Genomic DNA, 27,204 nt, shown 5'->3' with positions numbered 1-27,204 from the left:
AGAAAATTTAATCCATTTATATAATCCATTTATAAGTACATACTAGTTGTGTCTTCAGGCAGGTATTTTCATAATGGGGAGGCCATTTTAAAGAAAATTCCCAGCCAGGGAATGGGAGAGCCCAGAATCAGCACGTCACTGAGAAAAAACAATGTTCAAGAAACCAAACCTGTTGATGGCTTCCAACGTACTAAACAACAATCTTGGTGAGACACTGAAGAAAGTTAATAATAAATGTCATGTAAAAAAAGAACATTAATATAATCAGTCAGAGCTACACAGATTGTACCTGCTAAAAGGAGGAACATAGCATATTCCAGAAGAAAAATAATCCAAGGACAATTAACTTGTACTATCCACCTTTAGTATCGGTTGCACAGTGCCCCTTCCTGCTCCTTTCTACCTCCACTGCTCAAAGCCAAATGTCAGCACTATACTGCATTTGGAGACAAGGTCCTTGCATATGATATTAGCTAACATGAGGTGGTATGTGATTAGGGTAAGTACTTACCTAGGTGACCAATGCCCTTAGAAGAGAAATCAGATATGCAACAATAAAGACATAGGGAGAACCCATGTAAGGAAGGTAAGGAAGGAAACAGAAACTGAAATGATGAGTCTATAAACCAATGAACTTCAAGGATGGCCAGGATAAATAAAAACAGAGAAAATTCTTCTAGAACTTTAACCGAGAGGCAATTAATTTTTCTGTCTACTTTTATCCACTCAGTGTTTGGCAATTTGCTACAGCAGATTTAGGGAACTAACTCACAGAGGTTTGTGTGTGTTAGTTTTGTTATATTTTTTTGTTTTTTTGTTTCTTTTTCCCTGCAGGAATGTGACTTTCACAGGACAGTAAAGTTAACCTAGTAAAAATATTACACCTTTATCTTCACCAAACTTTTTTTTAAAACAAGGTACAAACCACAGTAACAGTAGCTGTCACTGCAACTTTTATTAATGGAAAATGATAATTTTATATCATATAATAGTTTGAAATTTTCTGAAACATTATTTTGCTTACCACTATTTAAAAATTGTAATACTCATTATTCCTGTGGCTGGAACTCATTGCTTACAGTATTCACAAAGAATTAGATACAAAGGCACTTCAACAAGTTCACGGAAAGCTGAATCAAAGCATGTTTATTTTTCTGCAAAAGTTGTTAAAAGACATGCATAGTTTTTTTTCTTCTTTTTTCTCTCAATACAGAAGTTCCCCATGGTCTTTTTGAATGCCTCTTATATAGCCAGACATTTTAAGTTTATTTTTCTTTTTTATTAAAGGAATTTATGAATATATTAGCTCTCAGGGTCATAGCACATACATAATTACTGCAACATAATCCTCTTCATCAATTCTTATGTTAATGTGATATTAACACAAAGAGGTATAGCCAGATTTTAATGATAAAATTTATTTTTACAATAGTATTTAATTAGTGTCTTTTGTAATCTTAAGCATCTGTATTCTGGTTTTGTAATTATTACTCCAAGGTGCTTATGCACTTTGTTATGCAGCTGAAGAGGTACATAACTTACAAAGTAAAGGATCCCTACTCAAAATCCATCCTAATAGGCTTTGATTAGGATTATTCCAATCCATTTTCCCTGGGGAAGTTTTTCATGGCTTCTGTCTACAGTGACAACTTGGCTTTTGTAGATCTAACCACTAATGTTGTGAATATGTATATTTATTTTTAACCTACATTCTTGTCTCCATCTTTGTATTCCATTTTTTCATTAGTAATATTCTGATTGTACCCACATTATTTCTCTCAAGTTAGCACATGTAATTTTTTTTTCAGAAAGGAAAGGAAGAAGAAAAACTACCTAATCAGGAAAATATAAAGAACTTGTTTATACACTTGCAATGACCTGGTACATACTAGGAATCCTGTAAATCTTTGACTAACTACACTGATGATCTGGATTTCTTGTAACTTCAAAATTAGATAGATAGATGGATAGATAAGTTCCTCAAAGTATAAAATTGAATTTTAAACTACTGCTAAGAAATCTGACATTTATGATAACAATGTAGCCCATATTTTAGAAAACAGAATCCTGAATTTTGCACTGGAATGTATGGAACACATACTCATAAAGTCTGCAAATGTTTATATGCTTGTAAAATGATGCTCTATATTTTTCATTGTAGTCCTAGTAAGCTAATAGACCATATTCCCATTTTACTTCCAGAATTAGACTTACGTATAATGTGTACATTGACTTTCTAAGCCTTATTTCTACACCTTATATAACCAAGCTATGTATTACTTTTTATACCGATAACTAAGTTTCTCAATGTGTTTTGTAATGATATGAAGGTATTAAAATTATAAAGAGTCAAATTTCAGAGGCATTTTCCCACTTATCATCATAGTAGCAAAATAATAGAATCAACTGATACACTGCTTGAAGGGCAACTGTATTTCTTCCTGTGATAGCAAAGTGCTTTTGTGTGTGTACTTTCATATAGTCTTTAGAAGTGTCCAATTTTCACATAAAAGCTTCTATTTATGTTTCATTTCTTTTATTCTTTGACTTGCTTTGACTAATTTTAATAAACACATTGTACATATTTGTTACAAACAGGTTTTGTTGAAATATATATGCATTTTGGAATGACTAAGTTCAGCAATTTAACATATACAGCAACTGGCAAGCTTATCATTTCTTTTCGTTTCTAGGGAAAGAATGCTTAAAACCTTATATCAGTGATTTTTCAGAATGGAAAATATTATCATTAACTATAACCAGCCACTGTGCCATACACCTCTTTATTTCCTGGTACACTTATTCAGATGTATCATTAGTAATATACCTAGACTTTTCCTTTAAGGATGAAGCCATTCCTATGTAAATACTAAAATCCCCAGCCCAAGAAGTAAAAAATTGGATCATCTCATGGAAAGTCATTCACCTTTCCAGCGTGTGATTTCTTTTTTTTTTTTTTACAAGGTTTATTTGAAAGGCATAGTGAAAGCAAGAAATGGAGAGACAAACAGATGGAATGAGAAAGAATGAATCTTCTACCAAATTATTCATTCTTTAAGTGACCACAATGCTAGAAGCCTATATCAGGCACCTGAAACTCCATCAGGATTTCCCAAGTAGGAGGTAAGGGTCCAAGCACTGGAATCATTTTCTGCCACCTTCCCAGGCATATTAGTAGGAACGTGGATCAGAAGTAGAGCAGCCAGAATTCCAACAGGCACTCATATGTGATGTTGGCATTGCAGGCAGTGATTTAACCTGTCAAGCCACAAATGTGTCCCACAGAGCTTAAGAAAAGAATTCAAGTCTTGCTTCTTTAAGTTTCTGAGAATTTTATCACAATGTCAATACCTTCCGAGTAAAATGCTGGTTATATAAGCACCAGTATTATCTAGGAAAAGAACTAGAGGAAATACTCCAAGAGATACATTTCTATACTTGTTTACTTATTTGAAAGGGAATGACCCAGATGTTTTGAAAAAATGAACTTGCATTATTTTTAACATATTGTTTACTCAATACGAAGTCAATTAATTCCATAACATTGTATATTGATGCTGATGTTTTGTTGGGGATTTTAACTGACCGGAACTTTACTCTGTTAGCTCTACCTTCAGACCAGAGAAGGTCTCCCCAAGAGGCCACTGAACTTATCTGGACAATAAGATGCTGGACTTTATGCTAGGTATATGCTTGCAATGAAGGAATCTCAACTGAACTTAAACTGAGGTTATGCAGCAAGGTGGAGGAATCCACTATGGGGGGAGGGATGTGCAAGGGGTGGGGGGAATCCCCAGTGCCTATAAAACTGTATTACATAATACAATGTTAATAACAATAAAAAATTTTTTTAAAATTTAAAAAAGAAAGGGAATGAGACACAGAGAGAGAAAAAAAAATCTTCCATCTGCTAGTTCAAAACTCAAATGACTGCCTGAAACCTTATCCAGTAACCCTCCTAGGTGCCAGGAACCCACGTCTGGGCCATCCTCTGACGCATTCCCAAGCACATTAGTGGAAAGTTGGATGAGACTGAAGCAGAAGAGACTTTCCAGTCCCCTCACAACTCTAGTTTGTTATCATTCTCTTGAAAGTCCACCCAACCTCATATCCTCTAACATTTTGTCCTTGGACCTTTCTGATTGTGACTTGACAGTTAACTGTAGTATAGGGAAGGTCATTCACTTTTATATTGCATTAACAATTTTGTGCAATAAAAGTTTTAGGCATCCAAGTTCCCATCAGCCAAAAGGTACAAATTCCAGAGAACTGCTGAAGGATTATTAAAGCTGTGGTGGTTTTATTTCCATTGGAATATCTTTTTCACAAATGATTTATTATTATTATTTCAAAAGCAGCTCCCTGCTTTATGGCCTAGGAAAATAGTAGAGGATGACCCAAGTCCTTGGGAACCTGCACCTATGTGGGAGAACTGGAAGAAACTCCTGGCTCCTGGCTTTAGATCAGCTGACTTCTGGCCACTGTGGCCATTTGGGGAGTGAACCAGCGGACGGAAGATGTTTCTCTCAGTCTGTACTTGTGTCCATAAGTCTGATCTGCCTTTCTAATAAAAATAAATAAGTCTTTGAAAATTATATAAAATCCTAGGAGAATGTATCCCACCATTCTAAATATCCTAAACAAGCTTATCACCATAAGCACAATGTTTGTTCCCATACTCTTTACCAACACATTCAGAGCTTCTGTTATTAACAGACTATAACACAGACACCATCATATATACCACTCCATTCCTTTACAAGGTGCTTCCAACCTGCTGTCCAGCTTACCCTTATTGCCCTCTACTTAGATATCTGAGCTCCCTCAGCTGCTGCTATAGTTGTTTCCATTCTCCTAGCAACCTGGATCCCTGATGTCTCCTGAATTTTGGACATGTAGCTTTCACAGTCAAGGACATCTCTTCTCTGTGAAATTGCCTGCCCATAATAATGATTCATTGGCTATCCAAGACCAAGTTCTTTCTCCCCCTCTTCACTACAGAATTTAAGAACCGTTACGCTACACCATAAGTTTGAGGTTTGTGTTTCTATTTCTCCCTGCACTTGACTGATTTCTTTGAGTATTGAAATATGTCTGGTTCTTCATCTATTTACATGGAGACAGACATCTGCCCCCTTTACCGCTACAGGATCACTGCACAGGAAGTACTGTTCGTGTTGAAATTCTTGATTCAAAGTACTGTTCAATCAGAAATATGTTGGGTAAGCCCAAGAATGCTAATAGCCACAGGACTATCATATTAAGTGAAAACAGTTTTGCTTTCAGGCAATCACGTTTTATGGTGAGTCTCCTGAGGGTATTCTGAAACAGAGGTAACTACTGAATGCTTGACTATGACCTTCAAAAGCTAATTCTTTGTGTGAACCAAGAGACTTTCTTAAACAGCATCACCCTTGCTACGCTCTAATATCCATGCTCCTCACATACAACAGCTACTTGTGAAATTTTGCCTTACTGACAAAATCCTACCTGTTGTGGTAAATCAGGGATAAACAGATGAGGGTCCCTGCATCTTCCATTCTCTTAGCAAACTATAATCTTTAGCAATAAAAATGCCACAATGTATATGTTATCAGAAGAGTAATATGAGAATTATAATGCGATCAATTGAGCTTTAGATTATGAAGTACCTGATTGAATTATAACAGCTGTTTTATCATCATTAACATCCTTAACTTAATCTATAATAAAATTCACAACTTTTAATATGATTTTAGTACACTATAGGTCAAATCATAACCATAGTATATCTTATCGTTATTGATGATAATAGAAGATAGGTTTAATTAAGATTATGATCACCACTAAATAACATTTTTTGGATGAAAGAAGTTTCACATTTATCACTTAATATACTTAAGGCCTCTTATAAAGTGCTCATTCTATAGTGAGTACAAGTATCATTTGTTTTGTTAGTTTCCTAAATATTTATCAGGCTGATTTAATTATTTTTCAACATTTCTAAATTCTTTCTTGTGGTCAATCACATAGCACTTTGATCTCAAGATGTTTATTGGTTCACATTATAAATCTGGATAGGGCTATTAGCTGTTCTGAGCTTTGTATAACTTATAAGAATATCTGATCTACCTGACTCACTGGGACTTCTTAAAAAAATCACATGAATGAATATTCAGGTAATTTCAACTATTACGCAAAGCACAAACTAGGAAAGTCAATTTTGTAAGATGCCACAATTAAAGACTGTGTTACATATTTCTGTGCAATTTGCATAAAATTGATTTTATATCATCACTTAATTTTTGACACTAACTTCTTACTTGTATCATCAACTATATTTTACACCTAAACAGAAATAACTAATAATGCATGCACAAATACATGCAAAAATACATCACATGATAAAGATCAAAATCTCTGAAACAATACTTTTCTATGTATGTTGAGCTCTGATTTTTAAAATACTGTTTCATTATTGATTTCAAAATTCATGATTTAGGAAATACAAGATTGCTAGATGAAAAACTAAAATAAACCAAAAGAATCAACCCGCTCCCCCTCCAAAAAAAAACAGAAAAGTTACTGTCATTATTTCCTACAACTTCTTTCCATGCATATCCATAACCTGGCTAAAAATACTTCCCATCCTTTTATCATATCACAATGTTCATAGTATCTTCAGTTTCCAAGTTCTCCTGGATTTACATTACTCTCACTTTTCCCCTGTCACCCTCTAAGGAATTCGCTTCAAATCTTTGAGATGGCTATTTGCTCATATTGTTGTTCTTTGTACAACTCATTCCAAGTTGTACCTCCTGTATTATATGCTTACATAATATTTAATAGCTTAAATGTCTATCAAATAAGAATGACATTTATGTATGTTGATTAATACAATGTCCTTCAACATCAATAAACTTTGGATTCTCTGTGAGTAGATTCAGTTGTGTCAATTTCTATACCCTAGGATTTAACACAGAGTCTGACACATAACAACTCTGCAATAAAAGTGTACTGAACAAGTATATTGACACTAAAGATCAGATAAAAGGTATGGATTGTGTCACGGCACAACTTAGTGGTGCTTCATAGCTTTTCCAAGATACAGGAAACCTGGGAAGATCTATCCTTTGGGTGCAACAGTTTAGTTAATCTCCTAAACTCTGTGTCCCATGGTGGTATGGGTGCTAAGATTTAAATGCTTATTTCCTCCAAACTCATATTGAAATTTACAGCTATAGCAACACAGATGGGGGGGGGGACTTTAAGTAATGGTTAGGTCACAAGTGCTTTACCTTCATGAGCAAATTTTGTGTCTTTACAAAAGTTAATGCTGGGGTCCCTCTTGTCCTTTCTTGCATTCTACTATGCATTTACATACCAACGAGAGTCTTGCCATTAGATTCTTGATTTCCAGAACTACAAGCCAACACATTTCTGTTGGTTATCAACTACCCAGTATTGGATACTGCCATTCTACCAGCACAAAGCAGACTAACATAGTCACCTATTCATCTTGTCTGGATTTTGCTATCATTTTCTTTCAAAAATTTTATTTGTCTATGTTTATTGTCTATTTATTGTCTATTTATTTGTCTATTTTATTGTCTATGGTGTATCAAGGAAACTACAAAAGATTTGAACAGTTTAACCTTTCTTGAGTTACCATGTAATGAATTAATTGCTCTGAGTACTCTTTCAAGTGCAGTTCTAGTTATGAGATTAAATTTGCAAATTCCTCTAAAGTACGAGTGGGAAAAATTTGTTTTCACAGCATCTTATCTTCTCAGACTTTCCCAGGACAAGTACAGAATTATAATTTAACATCTATATAGCCTTATAAAGTAATAGAAAGTGAAAGCAAAGTCATAAGCTTCCAGGGAAAAATGCCACAATATACATAGTCATATACAGTAATATATATAGTCATATCAGACATATTATTTTTTCAGTTAGCCAAGTTTCTATATACTTTTATTACTTTTGATCAGGAAGTCTCAATAAAAAAATCATTGCTAACTAACGTCTGTCAATTACAGCCTCACCAATGAGTTTCAGAAATGGTTTAATATGACTTCAAATGATGGTTGTCTCAATTGTATGTATAATTTGGTTATATTATAAACCGTGCTGCAAAGTTTATTGCTTTTTTCTTAACAATTGTGTTCTTTTAGAGTTGTTTCAACAATGTATCATTATTATTTAAAGCACTCATACTGTCCTTCTGTAGATACATGCAATAGCCATACATCATAAAAAATAGAAAATTGGAAAAAATATTTGAAAAATGTGTTTATTTAAAACTAGCAGTAAAATGGAATTTTCAAATAAATTCCAGTTAAACAGAACTTACAAGACAAAATAAGTCTGTGCTATTAATTGTAAAGCTAGAATTCAGAGAACTATGCTGGCACATTAAATTTATTCATTTTTGCATCCTGAAGACATTTTAATGTCTGAGTAGCAATAAGACTAAAGTACCTAAAATGTTTTAATAGGGTATAATAAATTAAATATTAATGGTAATGCAAAAGAGGGTACAACAGGACAAAATTATGAATCTCATATAATGATCCAACAACACTTAAAATGTGGAAACACCACTGGTATTCTGGGATACACAACCGCTGTTGATTCTATTTATTTATCTCTGTCAAGTAGAAATTACACATCAAACCTAAAATATTACAAACTGTTTATTACATGCAAATTATTATGGTTTGTAGTTTTCCAAGGAGATTCAACCGTCTTGAAAGAATGAGCCAGGCTAGAAGTGTTTCTCTGACATAACATATATCCTTTACAATGCTTCATTCATGAGCAACAGAAACTGCTCTGTCAATGGAAACAGTTTTGCCAAAAAGGAGACTGATTCATAGAAAGGAATGGAGAGGCTTGTAGGACTGAAGAAAAATACAACAAAATTGAGATGATCAGTGAGGACACCAGTGGGTTCCCATAAGCAACAGTACCTTGTTCTTAATGAGAAGGTACGGCTATCAGAATGAAGGAATATTATCACTTATCTCAAGAAGCTTAAAAATCTCAAGAAAGAATATTACTGGCTATGTTGAGAACCTGTGCTTAGGACCACTGGGATGCTGAGAGAAGGCTATGGTAGAACATTGTATCATAACTTTCCTTGCAAAGGGTATTCAATATCAGTGACCTAACTAGACTCCTTGAGGATCCAGAGGAACTGGCAATACTGGCAGTCAAGAAAACATTTGCAATACACTCTTAAAATGACTAAGTCTACCACACGCCATTTAAATGATTTCCTTTTTAAAATTAGAATAAAATTATAATCAATCCCCAGACATAAATACATTCCCAGACATAAAAATTAGTTTGTTCTGATTTCCTCTTTTTGTTACTCCTGTGACATTCTATTATTTTATAAAAACAAGCCAAGTCTGTTTTTTTGTTGCATCAGATAAAGAAAATGGTTTATCAAAAGAGGGTAAAAAAGGTACTCATATTTTTATTGTAAATTTAATTACTCCACCTCCTAAGACAAGCCATCAAACCTTTTTTAAAAGGGCTACACAGTTAATATTTTGGCATATGTGGGCCAAATGGTCTTTATAGCAACCATTTACTACTGCATTTGTAGCAAAAAAATCCACCACAATGTGCAAATAAGCATATGCTCTAGTTCTACTACAACTATATTTACAAAAAGGAACAGTTGGTAAGATTTGGCTGTGTAAGCTCATTCATTTAAAGAATTTCACATTCATAGTATCAATAATATTAAGTGTAGTATCTATTTGTATTAAAATTACTTTAATCTCACGTACTCTTGAGATTTCATAGGTGAGATATTTGCTTACAATAATAATCAACTAAATATAAAACATGAAGATTTCAATTCTAGGGCAACATTAAAAGCAGATATTTAAGCTTCTCTGAAACATTTTTCTAAATGGCTTGAAGTAAAACAAAAGGCATCTTCCAGCACAAGGAGGGAATTAAAACTGAATGACTATAAAGTTATAAACCAATAGAAAGAAATAGCAAACCCATCAACACTAAGGAGAAAAATGTCACTATATAGATTTGCATTCAAATCATGTATCTTTACTATTTTTCAGAAAGGCAAGTCACTGAATCTTTTTGTTATTTTTGATCAGGTCTTAATAAAATCCATTGCTGATTAAGGTGAATTACACCCTTAAAAACAGTTTTACAAATGTTTCAGTATGATTGCAAACAGTCGTGGTCTCTAGATTGTACCTATAAATCAGTTATGAAGAAAAATTTACCATTATTTGGATTAGATATTTCCTATTCAACTTTATGCATATTTCATGCTGAACCAACTCATCTGTGAATAGCCTTCTTGTAATATAATTTGTCCATTTTATCATCTTTCCAAGTTTACAATTTTTTTGGGAAATTTTCTCAATTTCATTATGACTTATCCATTGCTGCTTTTTTCCTTATGCAGTCTTTTAGAAAAAACTGCTTTCCTGATTCCCAAAGCCATATTTTTCCAAGTGACACAGTATTTCAGAAGTGTAATGGAGGAGCAAAAAGACAGACTAGGGGATAAAAACAGTGGCTGTTTAGACTTTTTTTAAAGCACCATTTTATACAATTTTGATCCATAGCTTTTCTGAAATGATCACATACTACTCAGTGCTTCTTTCCTTGTATTAATAAGTTGAACTCGGGCCTGACACAGTAGCCCAGTGGCTAAAGTCCTTGGCCTTGCATGCACCAGGATGCCAAGTGGGCACTGGTTCTAATCCCGGCGGCACCACTTCTGATCCAGCTCCCTGCCTGTGGCCTGGGAAAGTAGTTGAGAATGGCCCAAAGCCTTGGGACCCTGCACCTGCATGGCAGACCAGGAAGAGGCTCCTGGCTCCAGGCTTAGGATCGGCTCAGCTTCAGCCATTGTGGTCTCTTGGGGAGTTAATCATTAGATGGAAGATCTCCTCTCTGTCTCTCCTCCTATCTGTATATCTACCTTTCCAATGGAAAAAAAAAATATTAAGTTGAACTCATTAGCCTGTGAATATGTTAAGGGAAAGGAATTCTTGGCCAACTCTATATAGTGAGTAACAATCATAGTTAATCTTGCATGAAGTAGGCTCATATGAAAAGTTCAGGTATTTGAGATGGAATATGATATTCAAAGATATATTTGTCAATGAGAGAACGGAGTGATCATATTAAGATGTTTACAAAAGTGAAAATTCCTATACATAATGGTAGAAGAGAGAATTTTCTGCACATAAGGCAAGAAGGACGTTAAAGATAATTTGGTTAAGAGAAAAATGCAAGCAAATTAGAGTTTTCCTATTTATTTACTAATTTACTATCGCTGATGGTATATGTTAAGTATATGGAGACATTTTTTTCTCTTTACTAGTTCTATTGGTAAGCATGAAAGACAAATCCCCCAAAATGGTTTATTATAACATTAAGCTATTATTATACTAGATAACAAATATTGCTTGGCATTGATTCTATATTGATGTGAGTAGTTTATTTTTTGATTTGAATTTGCAATTAACATGTTTCATTTTTTGTACACTTTTATTCTCTGGATTATGTCCTACTCTAAAAACAGGAAACCCTGAGGGATGACACATTTCCATGCATTTTAAACAGTCCTTTGATGCAGTGGTTGTTACAGTAGGTTATAGTTTTTATTCTCTCTTCTTTCCAATAAAATGTACCAATCTGTCCCCTTCTTAAACACGTCATTCCGGACAACAAAATTTTCATAACAAACCATTGCAACTATCCAATTATTTTAATATACTTATTTATGAAGGAGACATTTGATAGGCAATGATTTAGAGCTCTTCTCTAAATACTGGCACTGTGTCAACCTCCAAATAAATCTGTTATTTACTGCTTCCCAAAATATTCATAGAAGCCAAGAAGTTTTAGAGGAGCTTCAATAAAAGGATAACAATATTTATGTAAGAATGAAGTGCCTGAATATTTAACTGTATTGAGAGTGAGCTCACACTACTACCAGCATGGAAATACTCACAATAAAATATAGTCCCATATTTACACACTGTTGTAACCCTAATATAAATGACTGAAGACAAATTGTCTTAGCACCAATTTTTCCTACTGAATCTTTTGTATTAGTAGATGATCTCTAGTTATTGATAAGCAGGAAACCTCTGTGATCACAGTATTAAATCTTACAAAATTGTATTGCTGCTGGGGAAGTACAAAGGGGAAGGAATACTATGAATTATTCTCCACATTGGATGCCCAATGAAGGGCAATATATGGCAAAATATTTATTCAAGTCATTTTTTTCTCTCAGCAGTTGAGACTCAGCAGTATTAGGCCTTTTCCTATATAACCTTTGAGTCTATCTATATTCATGAATCATCTGAGGGATTAGATTACCAATTATATATTAAGATACATCCTAATGAAAACACAAAAACTCACTCTTTATAGTAGATAGTATAAGTGACCTACACACAACCATTCTGTTCTCATCATTTCTACACAAGGCAATGGCTTCTCAGTAACAGCAAACTATTACATGAGGATTTTCTAGGGTGTAAGTTCAAAAAGCAGAGAGAAGAATGAGAAATCATGGACATTTCCATTAAGAAGAGAGCCCTTTCTGGGTTTACTTGTCTCAAATATTTGAGCAGGAGTCATCCCAACTCTATCATGTTCTATGACTCTAAGCTTATCAGAACTAAGTTCTTAATGAAATAATTTAGAATTTTCTAACAGGGAAAGTCGGCCACAGTTGAAGAGCAGTTAAATTTGTCTTTGACTTTTGTCAAATACAATACTTTTGTATTCTTTCTTTGCCTTTTCTCCCCAACTGCAGACTCTAGCGCTCTTTTTTTCCCCCTCTTTTTTTCCCTGACTGAAAGGTCACTATAGATTCTTGTGTTTCAACTTTACTGTTGATATGCAATTTTCCATTCTCCATGCACATTTCCTACTTGAGAAAAGAAAAAGTGTATTTCGCTTGGCTAGGAAATCATTCTAAAGTCCAAAGTTTTGGGAAAGGGCATGTTAATAGAGGAAACATTACCACTGAAACACGATGCTTAAGTGTTCTCAATTACAATGAATTAAGATGTATTTCTATGTCACAAAGCAAACAGGTTTTACCACAATTGATTTAGAGCAACATATTGCACACCTACTTGGAAGGTAAGTTAGAGTAGTAAGATGCAGTAAATGTTACAGGATAATGCAGAAAACCAATTAATGTGAATACTTCCCAAGAGCAGTAGTTAATTCATGCCAAAACAATGTACTACTGTTTTATACTCTGCTTGTCGATTTAAAACTTACAATGTTTCATCTGAACAATTCCACTGCTGTTTATTTCCTTTTTATTATTTTTTTAAAATTAAGATTTTTAAAATTTTCATTGGAAAGTCAGATATACAGAGAGAAGAGACAGAGAAGAAGATATTCCGTCCAATGATTCACTCCCCATGTGACTGAAACAGCTAGAACTACGCTCAAGCCAAAGCCAGGAGCCCGGAGCCTCGACCAGGTCTCCCAAGCAGGTGTAGGGTCCCAAGGCCTTGGACCATGCTTTCCTAGGCCACAGATAGGGAGCTGGATCAGAAGTGATGCAGAGCTGCCAGTGTTAGAACCAGCACCCATACTGGTTCCTGGTGCTTGCAAGGCGAGAACTTTAGCCATTAGGTACTATGTCAGGCCTTACTGTTTACTTCTTAAAGCTGATTTTAAATTAAATTGTTAAGATGACAAGGCCACATACTTGTTTATAGTTACAATCTTGAGAAATTAATAAAGCAACACTACACACCCATAAAATAGGCTGTGTTTCCATTAATAGGGAGAATACGCAGGTCATTTATAAACATAATCTAATGGTGATTTTAAATGACTACTGACAACAGCATGCATTTTCAATCATGTCCTATAACAGCCTACATTTTAAAGCATTTCTTTCTGATCTAAAAGAATATAATAAACTTTAATGTTGGAGGTATTTTATGGTATCAACTTTCCTATGTTCACTGAGTGTATTTGATGGTTCATGGATTCACTCTGTTACTATATAAGTTAATATTTTCATAACTTTGTGTCACAGTGTTTAAAACTCCCATGGTGTTGAAAACTCCCATTAACATTTCTTCTTGCTAGTTAGAAAATGAGTAGGCAGAAATGTCAGCTATCTGGGGTGGATATGTTTGGCTGAATCGGAATTTTCCTCAATCCTTAATCCACAGGATATACTGTGTCAAGATACAATTCTACTTAGAAATAAGGCTTAATGAAGCATCTTAAATTGGTCATGTCGGCATTTCAAATATTTGAAGACTATAATTCAGTAAATAAATCTTAGTTTTTTATAGGTATAGGCTAATTACTCATGAATAATGATTAATCATAATAAGAGCTTACATTTAAGGAGTAATTATCTTGAGGAAAATGCCATTCTAAGTACCTTATCTACATATCATATCATTTTTATTTTCATTTTAGAGAAGAGAAAGCAGATATATGATGAGAATGAAGACACCTCCACAAGATTCTGTAGCTATTAAGCAAAAGGAAGTGGAACTTTCCAAGTGTAACACACAATCTCTTACCTATTCTTTTAAATTTTGAAAAGAGTTTAATTTGCAGGTCAATATTTTACTGAGTGACAAAACTCTGCATATGTTCTCAATTACTGAATGTTATATTAATGCATACAAAAAGATAATTAATTAACAAGCCACTTTTTAGTGGCATAAAATACACTGGTATTTTTGAAGATAAAAAATGTATTATGTTTAAATAGGTTTCCCATAGTAATACAGCATATTATGATATACCATGTTACATATCATAGCATATGATATTGCATATTATGTTGGAGTACTCTGAAAAATGTTAATCCATGTATTTATCATTCACCTGTTTCAGGTAAAATAAGTTGTATGGAGCCAGGCCCCCTTTCTGGCACTGAAAGTCACAAGTATTAAGGCATTGATTTTTCTTTTTCCTACTTAATCATAAATAGAACAAAGTTTGACAGAAATCCATATGGACAATTTCATAAAATACACATACTTTTGTTTCACATGCAAAAACAAAATCATTTGTACCTATTAGGCCAAAAGCTGATGTACTTCTGTGTCTATTTGGTTAGTATTTGCATGGCTACTTTCTTGAGTTTCCTTAAAGAGCTATTACTGGTTCGTGTGCTCCAAAAATGGTCTATTGCTAACAGGCACCATTTATATCTCATAGCAAATATTTTAAGCAATTTGATAGCCATATTTAAACCCTCCCTCCTATTATTAGTGAATTATCGAAGATGATGGCCAAGATAACTGAAATTTCCAAAGTTTCTATTTACTTTACAAAACTAAGACAATTTCCTTTGTCTTAATAGAACCTTTTTGTAGACACTTGTGAGAGAGCAAGCATGGGTGGCAGGGAGTAGGAGAGAATGTGAATGCTATCATTTGGAACTACTATCATGAGAGAAGGGTCTTAATTGCTTACAGGATTTGTTCTACCACTTACAACTTTTTTAAAATTTCATTTTATTTATGTATTTTTTATTACATTGCATTACGTGACACAGTTTTTAGCTAGAAGAATTTTTCCCTAGACATGTGGCATTCCCTTTCTCTTTCCATATATAAATTGAAAAGGGAAAAGACAAAATGAAATGAGTCTTTCCAAAAGAATGTTTCAATTAAGGGAAGATGTTTTGATAAAATAATCATTGATTTCAATCAAACCACACTGTCCAAAAAAGAAAACCATAATATATGCCCTCCACGGTTAAAATTATTACACAATTTCAAGATTGTATGCTAACAATACACTAAAATATCAAATGGGATCAATATCATTAATTTTGAATTTCTGTTGCTTGCCAATTTGGAGTAAAGGTGTCCAGAATTAACATTAAAAAAAAACATTAAAAAGCTGAGGAAAATATGCAACAATGATTTCCAAGACACTGAAGGACAGTGATCCCTGAGAGACTGGGAACAAATGAGATGAACTCTACCAATGCCAAAACTTCTTGTCTACTCAGAATAGGATAAGTTGAAGGCAAAGGGAATGCCTACAAAGCTAGGAGCCCTCCTTGAATTGAGGAGACAGAACTGAGAGGTTTAGGAGAAACTGGCTGCAGCTCCTAGTACAGAGCCCAAGAGAGCAGCCAGACCATATAGAGAAGAATTTGGAAGTCTTCCGACAGCTCCCTCCTAGTCTTTATCTGAGTCTAAAATCATTATGTAAGGAAACTCATCAAGATAAGGAAAACTATTTATTAAAAATTAAAGGGAATCATATCTAGAATCCATATATTCTTGGAAGAATGCCTAATTCTACCAGTTACAGTAGAAAATTTCATCATTCATAGGATACTGAAGAGAGCACTCACAATTGTTTTGTCTCTGTAGTAAGACCAAACTGTAACTAGACTGTTACTGTTGTGGTCACAACTGCAAAGGTTCACAAAGATGAGTCTCAGTCAGCAGACTGGGATTGGGGACTCGTGTACGTGCTTGAGTTTTGGGTGGGAAGAAAGGTAGGACCGCAGGCCAGCATATTGGCGTGGCTTGTTGGTGGACCAAGTCTGGAGACCATGCATGTACTTGGGTTCTGTGTGGGTGGGCAGAGCTCCAGGTTAGCAGACCCTACCACTGGAAGACTATGCTTGGGAACCAGCATGCTCACAGGCATGGGAACTATGGATGCTCATGAAAGGGGTTATGGGGATATATGGGAGGGAGGATTGCTAGGGGAGTATGTTACAGCCGAGGAATGACTTCTGGGGGAATTCCACCAACAAGGCCACTGTACTTGAAGGTAAACAAGGGAGCTGAGACCAGATGGTTTAGAGGAGGAAACTGGAGGACCGTTCTGGGTCAGATCAAAGCACCTACACACGTGGCAGACCTGAGCTTAGCTAGTTAGCGTTAACCACCACCCACTGCTACATATGAAAGCTAGGGCTGAGGGGCCTAACTGGCAAGACTAGAACACAGAACCTGACAATGAGTGGATGGGTCGTGCTAGGCTGGGCCATTACACTAACTGGCAAGCAATAGAACTGGGTCAGGGGCAGATTCTATGGGGGATATATGGGCTTATCTTTTGCAGGACTGAAATATTCACTGGTTTTCTCGAGAGCTGGGAGTGATGATAGAGTGAGCTGCACATGATCATGGAACTTACAGGCACACCCACACATTGTGTGTGGGGCAGACTGGGCTACAACATCTACCAGCAGACATAAAGGCCAACACTGGGGAGCAGAGAATGCTGGTTAGGGACCTAATACCTGCTGACACACATGATGTCTGATTCTGGAAATGGGCCTGGTGTGAGAACTTGGGAAACTCCTCTGGTGGACTGTAACTCCGGCTGGTAAATATATAAGTGAAGGCTGAGGGTAGGCCAGGCCACAAAAGGCTGCTTCATTTGTTGGCAGGTGTGTGGGCTGGCTCTGCAGAGTGGAAAAGGCAGGGCTTGGCCAAATCATAGCACAGTGACATATGCAGGATCCATGATAGAGTGAAAGCCATGCCAGGCTAGGCTATCACACCTACTGGTTTGCACAAAAGCCAGGGAAGGCTGGACAGGGCTAGGTTGCAGCACCTGCCAATGAGTTTGGGACTGGGGCTGGCCAGGTAAGGCCAGGTTGTAACATTTAATGGCGAGGCCCAAGAGAGCAGGGGATGTCCCTGCTGAGCTGCAGTTCCCATTGCTCAGTGGGGGAGCTGGAATGGGGGCAAAACTGGCTAAACACAGCTGCAATATCCCTCATGTGTGTGGGCTGGGTCTGAGGGTATGGCAGACTGGGCTAGGCTCCAGCACCCATTGGCATTCATGAGAGTCAGAGTTCGTGTGGTATAGGCTGGGCTAGGCTGTAGCACCCACTGATCCACATGAACTAGGCAGAATTGGGCTACAGCACATTTGGAGAAAGTCAAAACAGACATGGTCTGGTCTGGCAAGGCCATGGTACCCACAGGTAAAGATTAGGATTGAAGGTAGGCCAAATCAGGCTGATCCAAACACCCACCTGTGTGTTAAGATTGTCAACTGGGATCTGGTTTGATAGGGAAACTTGGTGACATCCTCCATTAAGACACAGCCCCAGCTGGTAGGTGGAAGAACTGAGGCTGAGGACAGTCCAGGCCATGATAGGCTACAGTACCCTTTGGTATACATGTGGGTCAGCTCTGGGGGTGGGTCAGGCTCTACCAGTCTGCAACACCCATTAGCAGGCATGAGAGTTAGGACAGGGTGCAGTCCAGGCCGGGTTGGGATGCAACGCATAGCAGTTTACATTAGGGCTGGAACGGGTGGCTGGCCAGGCTGAGCTAGGCACCCTGTAGCATGAGCTGAGCCTGGTGGCAGACTAGGCGGAGCCAGGCTGCAGCACCTGCTGGTAAAATCTGTAGTAAGATGGGCCATGCCAGACTGAGCTGCAATACTCACCAGCACAGACATGACCCCATCTCAGGAGTAAGTCCATTAAGGGGGGTGTAGTGGCTTCCCTGCTGGGCCACTGCTCCCAGTGGGAGGGTAAAAGCTGGGACTGTGGGTGGTGTGGGCTACACAGGACTGCAACAACAGTCGGCCTGCATGTAAGCTGGGTTTGGAGGAAAGCTGGGCTAGGCCAGGCCATGGCATCTACTGGTGCATGTAAGAGCCAGGACAAGCACTGCCTGGTGGGGATCTGATGCAGCATCTGCTGGCAAGTAACATGACAAGGTGTAAATCATGTCAGGTCAGATCATAGTACTCCCTGGAAAGTGCAAGATTTTGACTGGGAATAGGCCTAGAAGGGAAAATATGGACACATCTCTACTGGGTTGCAACTCCCTCTGGAGTTCAGGAGAGCCAGAGCTGTGGGTGGAGTAGGCTGAACAAAGTGGTAGCATCTGTTGTCACATGTGTGCTTTAGATCATGGGTGAGGTGTGCTGAGTTAAGCTGCAACACCCATAAGTGTATACAAGAGCCCAACTGGGGTACATCATGGACCAGACAAGACTAATGTACATACTGGCATATACAGGAACCAGAGCTGGGTGCAGGCCTGGTGATGGTTTTAAGGAATCACCCCAACTAGATTGCAACTCCTGTTAGTGTGTATAAGGGCCAAGTCTCTGGCAGGCAGGACTGGGCTGGGCCACAGAACTCATAGTTTGCATAGAAAAGGGGGTGGGGATAGAACTGACCAGACAACTATAATCAACAGTGGGTGTGTAGGTTGATGCAGGTGAAGGGTTGAACCAGTCCCTGCACTGGCTGGCACATGAGTCTAGGGTCATCCCAGATGAGGTTTCTTGAGAGACTCCCAAAGTCACACTACTAAGAGAAGGAAGCAATAATGCCCAATGTTAAACAATATATATACTAGATGCTAGTAACTGCAGATGATAAATTGAGAAACATTGGACTAGTCAATTTGACAATAAAATTATTCAAAATTATTCACTGATATAAAGTACTAAGAAGAAAAGGAACAGAACGCCAATATGTAGTGAGGCAGCTTTAAAGAGTCTAATATATTCTACTATATGTTTCAGTATTTTTTCAAACAATATTGTCACAAATCTAAGAAATCTGGCATAATTCAGGAACAAGAAATATACAGGACACTATACAAAGGCACATGGTAAATGAATTTCTTGATTCCCAGGGTATTCTCTATTAAACCTTCACCATGCTTATCTCCACCTCAGGCTGGCTTCCCAGGGAATTCAAATTATGTCCCCAAATCCATACCAAATAACTACCTCCAGGTAGCAGAAGGATAAATTTATTTCTGTTACTTGATTATCTTTTTTCAGAATTATATATGTTCATTTTGTAATAAAACATCTAACTGCTTTGCATACGTTATCCTAATCAATGACAAAATGATTACATATCTCCCTAACAATACTTTATATGATTTTAATAGATTCCTGTCTTTCAGAAAGAGACCTTATTTGGCTGTACTGCTCAAAATTTACTTTAGTATTATGAAAAAACATTATCTCCCAATGCTCACAGATTGGGTATTCTTTAATTTCCTCTATCGCCAAATGCCAATGTAGGTTTATATATATATAAACACATATATATTTATATATATATACATACATACATAATACATATATTTAAATAGATATCAAAAGGATTTAATAATATTCATTTTCTGTGTCAGTTTTTCTTGTAAATCAAATTTACATGCTTATCAAAATGCATATCTGTTATGCAGAAATATTTAAGAATGGAAAAGGATAAAATTTAATAGTACATCACTTTTATGAATATAGGGTTTTGAAATGTCTTTTATGTACACAACATTTTGAAAATTAACTACTTTGCTGCATGCTTTCATCTATCTTAATCAGTACTTTCTGGCAATGAAAATTGGCTACAATTCAAACATATTTTATTGAAAACTGTAACAGAAACAACTTGAGCTAAAAAAGCTGCAAACATCTATGACTAGGTTCAGCAAGAATAACATTTCTAATACCTAAACCATAACTTATTAACTAAATTATATTTTCCACAATTTAATTTAGGCTCATGTATATTCAAAGACAAAACAAACTGAGATATAGCTACACACTGGTTATAGTCCTTATGTCACAGCCCTCCCCCAAATAAGCAATAAGTATCTCCAATTAGCTCTGCATTGTTTTGGCCCTGGACCATCTCAGAAGGCATTTTGTCAGTAGATTATATAGGAATACTGCAACACCACCACAAATTGTCTTAAGAGAATAGAACTGTAGCTTTATCAGGATGGATGCTTCCAGCAACAATATTATTGCTAACTATACCACAAGTTCTCCTTTTGGACTGACTGTAGTCAAAAGTAAAAACACACACCATGCCAAGTCACAAGATACTCTACTAACAACACAGATGCAACTATACCTTTCATTTCATCAAATAAGACCCTTCCATCTAGTTCAACCCTCTTTTCCTGATGCAAAAAATAATAAAAATCCTAGCACAACCTCTGAGAACAATTATTTCGAACAACGATTTTCTAGTGTGTGTTCTGATGACCAAAAAAGCCAGGGAGCACAAACTTACATTATGTTCAACGACCTGATGTAAAGAAAGTGAAACAATCACAATATTGTTATGAAAATAAAAAAAAAACACTTGGAAACAGAAATGTTAAAATCCTACCTTAAGATACCATTTATATTTAGCGTGTTCCCAATTCTCAGGATTCTGTGTTTTTGTGAGAAATTGTTCAGCTTCTGTTAGCCATTGATTAAATATCTTCATATCATAATGAAAACGCCGCCACTTCTCAACAGATCTGTCAAATCGCCTAGAAGTAAAAAAATATGGATCAAGAAAAATAAGTGGATTCTATAAAACGAATTATGTGGGCACAGCAAAGACTTTATTGACATTGACAAAGATATTATTCTGAAACTTTCCCAAACTTATAGAATTCCATTCCAACTAACAAATAATAATACTGAACAGAAAGGATGATTTAAAATTAAAGGCTGGATCTTTGTCTTTAAAACTGAATGAATTTCTTGATTGAAACCAAGACAAAGACAATTATTTTAAAAGATATGCATTTCCTTCACCATGATCAATATTCATTTTTTCTTAAACTCAAGAATTTTAAAATGTTAACACCATAATTAATCAAGTATTTGGAAAATATATGCTGCACTTCAATTTCTTAAATCAAAATCAAACTATCTCAATAAGTCTATTAGCTCCAATACTACCTTTGATCCAAAATTTGTCTTTTCATTAAGACCAGCAAGTATCCAGAATGTCAGATATAATTTTTATTATACAGTCTGATGTCAACAATTAATCAACCAATAGATATATCAGTGATGTACATTTTCATTCCTCTTCTCTGTTTCATTGTATCCACTAATATTTTAAATTGAAATTCTGGAACAACTTATGGCAATGTGTTAATATCACATGTAAACATAATAGTAACAAGCAGGTATTTAGTAATTTTCTGGTCACAGATGACCAGAAATTACATATAGAAGTCAGAAATTATTTTGACCCAGGACATCACAATTACTGTAAGACAGCTGCACATAAGAATCACATGGGGTGATAAAAGATGAGAATGCCAACGACAGTAGCAGCCACAACAGCACTAACCCTGGAACTCTACCCCAATTACATCAGTATCCTTGGAGGTGAACTCTGACATCAATGTATTTTTTAAAGCACCCAGGTGATTCCAATGGACAGGTAGGGAAAATAGTACTGCAATAAAATAAGAGTTGGTATCTAGAGGAGTTTATGATCTACTTGGGTTTCCAGGGTCTGTTCAAACAGGTGTCCACTAGCATTAAGCCAAAAGCCATCCTTAAAACCCCTGCTCTGGAGCTGCCTCAGTGTATAATTAGGAATCTGTCAGTGTCCTCTGAATTCTCCAGCGAGTTTGAATTTGAACGATAGTGGATGCTGGGTGTGGTTTAGGTGACAAATACACTAATACAAGGTGTTAATAATAAGGAAAGCTGGGTGTGGAGTACATGGGATCTCTGTACAACATTATAGGATTTGTCTTATAAAGTTAAAAGTATTCTGGAAATATATAGTAACTGTGTAATGAAGACTATCTTTCTAGATATGAAGATATAATGCAGCATATACCTCTACTTCCAAACCAAAACTGGACTCCCAATGAAATTGTTAACTATATCTTGAAAATAGGATACTAGCCTCTGTCATTGTCCATACCTACAATGTCAGGATACACATAAATAGCAGAGTGATGGACTTATGACTGCGTATGAAGGACTGTACTACTGTAATAATATCAATGAAATTAATTTGGGGGAGGGGATTTGGGCAGGGACTAAGGGAAATGCCAGAGCCTAGGGAATTGTACCATAAAATAAAAAAGAAAATTTCAAAAAGAAAGAAAAATAATTTAAAAATTCTTATGAAACAAAGTTTTAAAATTATTTCCAGTCTTACAAAGAAATAGGCTATATTAATATGTCACACTCGCACTTCTACCTTCATTTAGAAATTATCAATAAACTCAGAGACTAAATGATGGCACATCAGCTTCCTTTTACAGGGAAGAGAATGGAATTCACATTTGTTGAACAGTTACTACGAGCCAGGCACTGGGCTCTGTGTTTTTATAATACCGTGAGTGCAACTTCACCTCCACGGCTCAGCGATCATTATTCTTATCTTCCACTAGACAAAAAACTGAAAGGCTGAGTAACTTGTAAAACACACACACACACACACACACACACACACACACACACACATTAGATAGCAGACAGGGGACTGAAATCTTGTATCTCTGATTTCAATGGTGCCCATCCACTGCCTAACATGCTCCTTAGAAGTAATTTCTGCTTTTACAGAATGAAGCCCCTCTCTACAATTTAGACAATTCAAAATGATAGTTGTACAATACTGTTTCCTTTTTTTACTATTTATGTACAATTTACTGATATGTTCAGTGAATTTAATGAATAATTGCATTAGATAACTTTGAAAATATCCAAAGCAGGGGATATTTCATCACATAATAAGGGTAGCTAAATAGCTATTTTTTAAAGATCTATTTTATTTTCATTGGAAAGTCAGATATGCAGAGAGGAGGAGAGACAGAGAAAAAGATCTTCCGTCCAATGATTCACTCTCTAAGTGATTGCAACAGCCGGAGCTGAGCCAATCTGAAGCCAGGAGCCTAGAACCTCTTCCAGGTCTCCCATGCAGGTGCAGGGACCCAAGACTTTGCGTTGTCTTTGATTGCTCTCCCAGGCCATAAGCAGGGAGCTGGATGGGAAGTGGGGCCACTGGGATTAGAACCAATGCCCATATGGGATTCCAGCACATGCAAGGTGAGGACCTTAGCCACTAAGGCTACCACGTAGGGTCCTAAATAGCTAATTTAAAGGTAAGATTTGTGCTTTTTATAATGAATGGAATACTACAGCCAATCAAATACCATCTCATTCAAAAACAAAATGATCTAAAGAATATATTTTCAGTGATATTTTGTACCTAATGAATGGTCTAAAAACACCTCTTAAGATTTCATTCACTTTTTCTAAAGTTTCTCTTGCTTATTTGTTTGTTTGAAAATCGGAGAGAGAAAGAGTGAGATCCTCAACCTCTTAGTTCACTCCCCAGATGGCTGCAATGACCAGTGCTGGGCCAGGAAAAACCAGGAGCCAGGAGTTTCATCCAAGTGTCCCAAGTGGGTGGAAGAAGCCCAAACACTTAGACCATCTTCTGCTGCTTTGCCGGGCTGGACTGCAAATGGAGCAGGCAAGACATGAACTGGTGTCCACATGGGAGGACATTATTACATGTGGTACATTTTATTCATTATGCCATAAGTCTGGCTCCAAGACTTTACTTAAAGAATTACATATCACCTGTTTTACAGATACTTGTATCATTGAAGTCAAAGAGCTGCTGTTGAATGAGAAGAATGAAAAGCTAAAAAGCATAGTTAGTACTGTTCTATATTGGCAAAAGTAAAATTCATTTTAATTTTCATTCAGGGTATTTTCTCTAATGTCTATATTTTATACAATGTGCTTTTCACACTGTCCATAAATTTATTTTAAAAAATAATTTAAAATTGTAGTACAGCATAGTAGGGACTTCTACATTAACTGTCCCATAGTCTAAGAAACAAATTAGGTGCCAACCAGAGCTCAGGAGTTTACAGTAATCCACAATTCATCCCTACATCTTTGTGGTGAGCATCAACCTTTTTGGTTTGATATTTTTCTACCCAATTATCTGACTTACCCTGTTTGCCAACAGCTTCGGCCACTAGGAGGTGATTGTTGCCCTAAAATGCAAGCTGGGTCCATACTGGTAGCCTAGAGGCTAAATCCTTGCCTTGATTTGCCGAGATCCCATGTGGGTACCATTCATAGCCCAGCTGCTCCACTTTCCCTCCTTATGGCCTTGGAAAGCGGTAGAGGATGGCCCAAAGCTTTGGGATCCTGCTCCTGTGTGGGAGACCCGAAAGAATCTTCTGGCTCCTGGCTTCGGATTGGCTCAGTTCCAGCCATTGTGGCCACTTGGAGAGTAAACCAGCAGATGAAAGATCTTCCTCTCTGTATCTTTCTCTCAATAAATCTACCTTTTCAATAAAAACTTTTTTTAAAAGTCCACTATATAGGTTACTTCAGTTTTTGTGAATATGGGTTTAAAAATCTCTACTTCCAAATCAAAGATGGACTCCCAACAAAGGTGTTAAATACTTCACAATAGGTTGTTGGACTATCTGCCATTGTCCATACCTACAATTTCAGAACACACCTAAAGACTGGAATGATGGATTATGACTGTTCACGAAGGACTATACATTGTAATAATAAAGGAAAAATCAGTGGGGGGAGAGGGGATCTGGGCAGTGGGAGTTGAATCCCAGAGCCTATGGCGCTGTATCATTAAAAAATAATAATAATTTATTTTGCTGCAATTTTTAAAAATTCATGCATAGTCTTTTCCAGAAAACACTCTAATGCGGGCTGACACACAGTCCAATTCATTCTCTTGCACTCCCCACTCTGGTATTTGCCAAGCTATAGCAGACACAGCTCTCAACTCCTACCCTTGGCCTTCGCCAAATCCTGTTATGTTCCACTGGTTGTCCTGCCTATACATTCTTCCAAGGGATGAAAACCATGAGGATTCACACACTGGATCATAGTGTCCCATGCCCTACAAGTCAGAGTTGGATATAGGGTACAAACAAGAAAGGATCGAGGTCCTATGTTCTTCATTCATACCCTTGTTGTTGACCTTGAAACGGAGGACACGGTGCACTTTCCAGCCACACAGCACTGTCTGCAGTACTGCACTTCCTGATATTGCCTCAGGTCTTAGGGATTTTCACATAAGTTGCACACTACTGTGATGTCCTCCTTTCCTTTTGCTCTCTTCTGCTCAACTGCTATAACCATAACATTTACAACTATAAAGACTAGATATAAATGATACAAACTGTCACCAGATGAATATATATACTCACATTGCCCACATCTACTAAAACTTTGAAAACTATTAAGTTGGTTTAACTGTTTAATTTTATTACTACAATTACTGTTAAAGTGAGTAACTTTATTCAAACAAAAAACTAAAGAATAAAAACATGCATTTAGTATATGATGACATTTAATGTGAGAAATAACACTTTAAATTCCGTTTCAACAATCACATAAAATTTTTAAATATACTTTTCAGTGTTTAATAGGCATTGTTAACAGCAGTTTAAATCTATTCCTGAATTTACTATGTAAAATTACATTTTTATTATGACTATGTATAAGCTCCCACCAAGAAAGATTCCTAGTGAATTCCATCAGAATGAATACACACACACACACACACACACACACACACACAGAGTTTTATGGTGCTTTATTTATAAAATTAATCTCAAATCAGTAACAAGACTCTAAATTTTTCTCACTCCATTAGTTGGGCTTTCCATGAGTGAGGAAAAAGGCAGCAAAAACTATAAACACTTAGAAGCATTAAAAATGTATAAAACATAAAATTATGTTTTACCTTCTATATAACTTCTAGGAAAAAAATGTTGTATTTTATTTCCTGGCAGTAAGAGGAAAATGCAGACCAAACTAAATAAAGGACAAAACATTCTCAGTATAAACATATGGATAATAAATCAAGTGATGTTAAAATTTTGCAAATATTAAAATTCTCATTCAATATGCAAGCAGGCAGTATTTAAAATTACACTGCTGCTTCATTTATGGGTAGCATAACTTATTTCCTGCTGTTCTAAATCAAGTTAGATTATTCTCAAGCATAAATTACATTTAGAGAGTAATTTAGGTACTTTGGGACATACTTTAACACTTTCAGGTCATTAATGGGGTGCTCAATTCCATGAAGTAAATTTAAATAAATAACACCTTACTAGCCTTCTGACATGCCCATTGTGGCTTTATACTTATAACTGCAAATTCAGCATTGGACTGCTGATTATTTCCTCCTGTATATTTCATCCCTGATTAGGTGAGTTTAGGTGTGTGGAAAGGATCTTGTCTAAATTCTCATGGTCAAAACTGTAGGTGCTGATGCAAAAATGATAAATTAATTACCTACCCCAAACCACAGTATCTTCCTGCGTCCTTGTATGTCCCACTTTCCAAATAATAAAATTGCTCAGTAAAATATGAACATACTTTAGTTTCGGAGATTTTTTTTTGTAGAATTGACTCAATTTGAGGAGCTCT

The 27,204-nt window shown here is 36.2% G+C and overlaps 1 protein-coding gene across 1 annotated transcript in view; it reads right to left on the bottom strand.

Annotated features, from left to right (window-relative positions):
• DMD (dystrophin) overlaps positions 1 to 27,204 on the bottom strand; it is a 1,921,612-nt gene that overhangs the window by 964,873 nt on the left and 929,535 nt on the right. Inside the window, exon 44 of the mRNA XM_041000021.1 lies at positions 21,134 to 21,281. Coding sequence (XP_040855955.1) covers positions 21,134 to 21,281 — 148 coding nt within the window. The remainder of the gene's footprint in view (positions 1 to 21,133; positions 21,282 to 27,204) is intronic.

This window comes from Ochotona curzoniae, unplaced genomic scaffold (assembly GCF_017591425.1).
Source record: "Ochotona curzoniae isolate NIBS_2020 unplaced genomic scaffold, NIBS_Ocur_1.0 contig_1274, whole genome shotgun sequence".
In the NCBI taxonomy this organism is placed as follows: Eukaryota; Metazoa; Chordata; class Mammalia; order Lagomorpha; family Ochotonidae; genus Ochotona; species Ochotona curzoniae.
The sequence above is the reverse complement of the archived record's forward strand: the minus strand, read 5'-3'. Positions and strand labels throughout refer to the sequence as shown.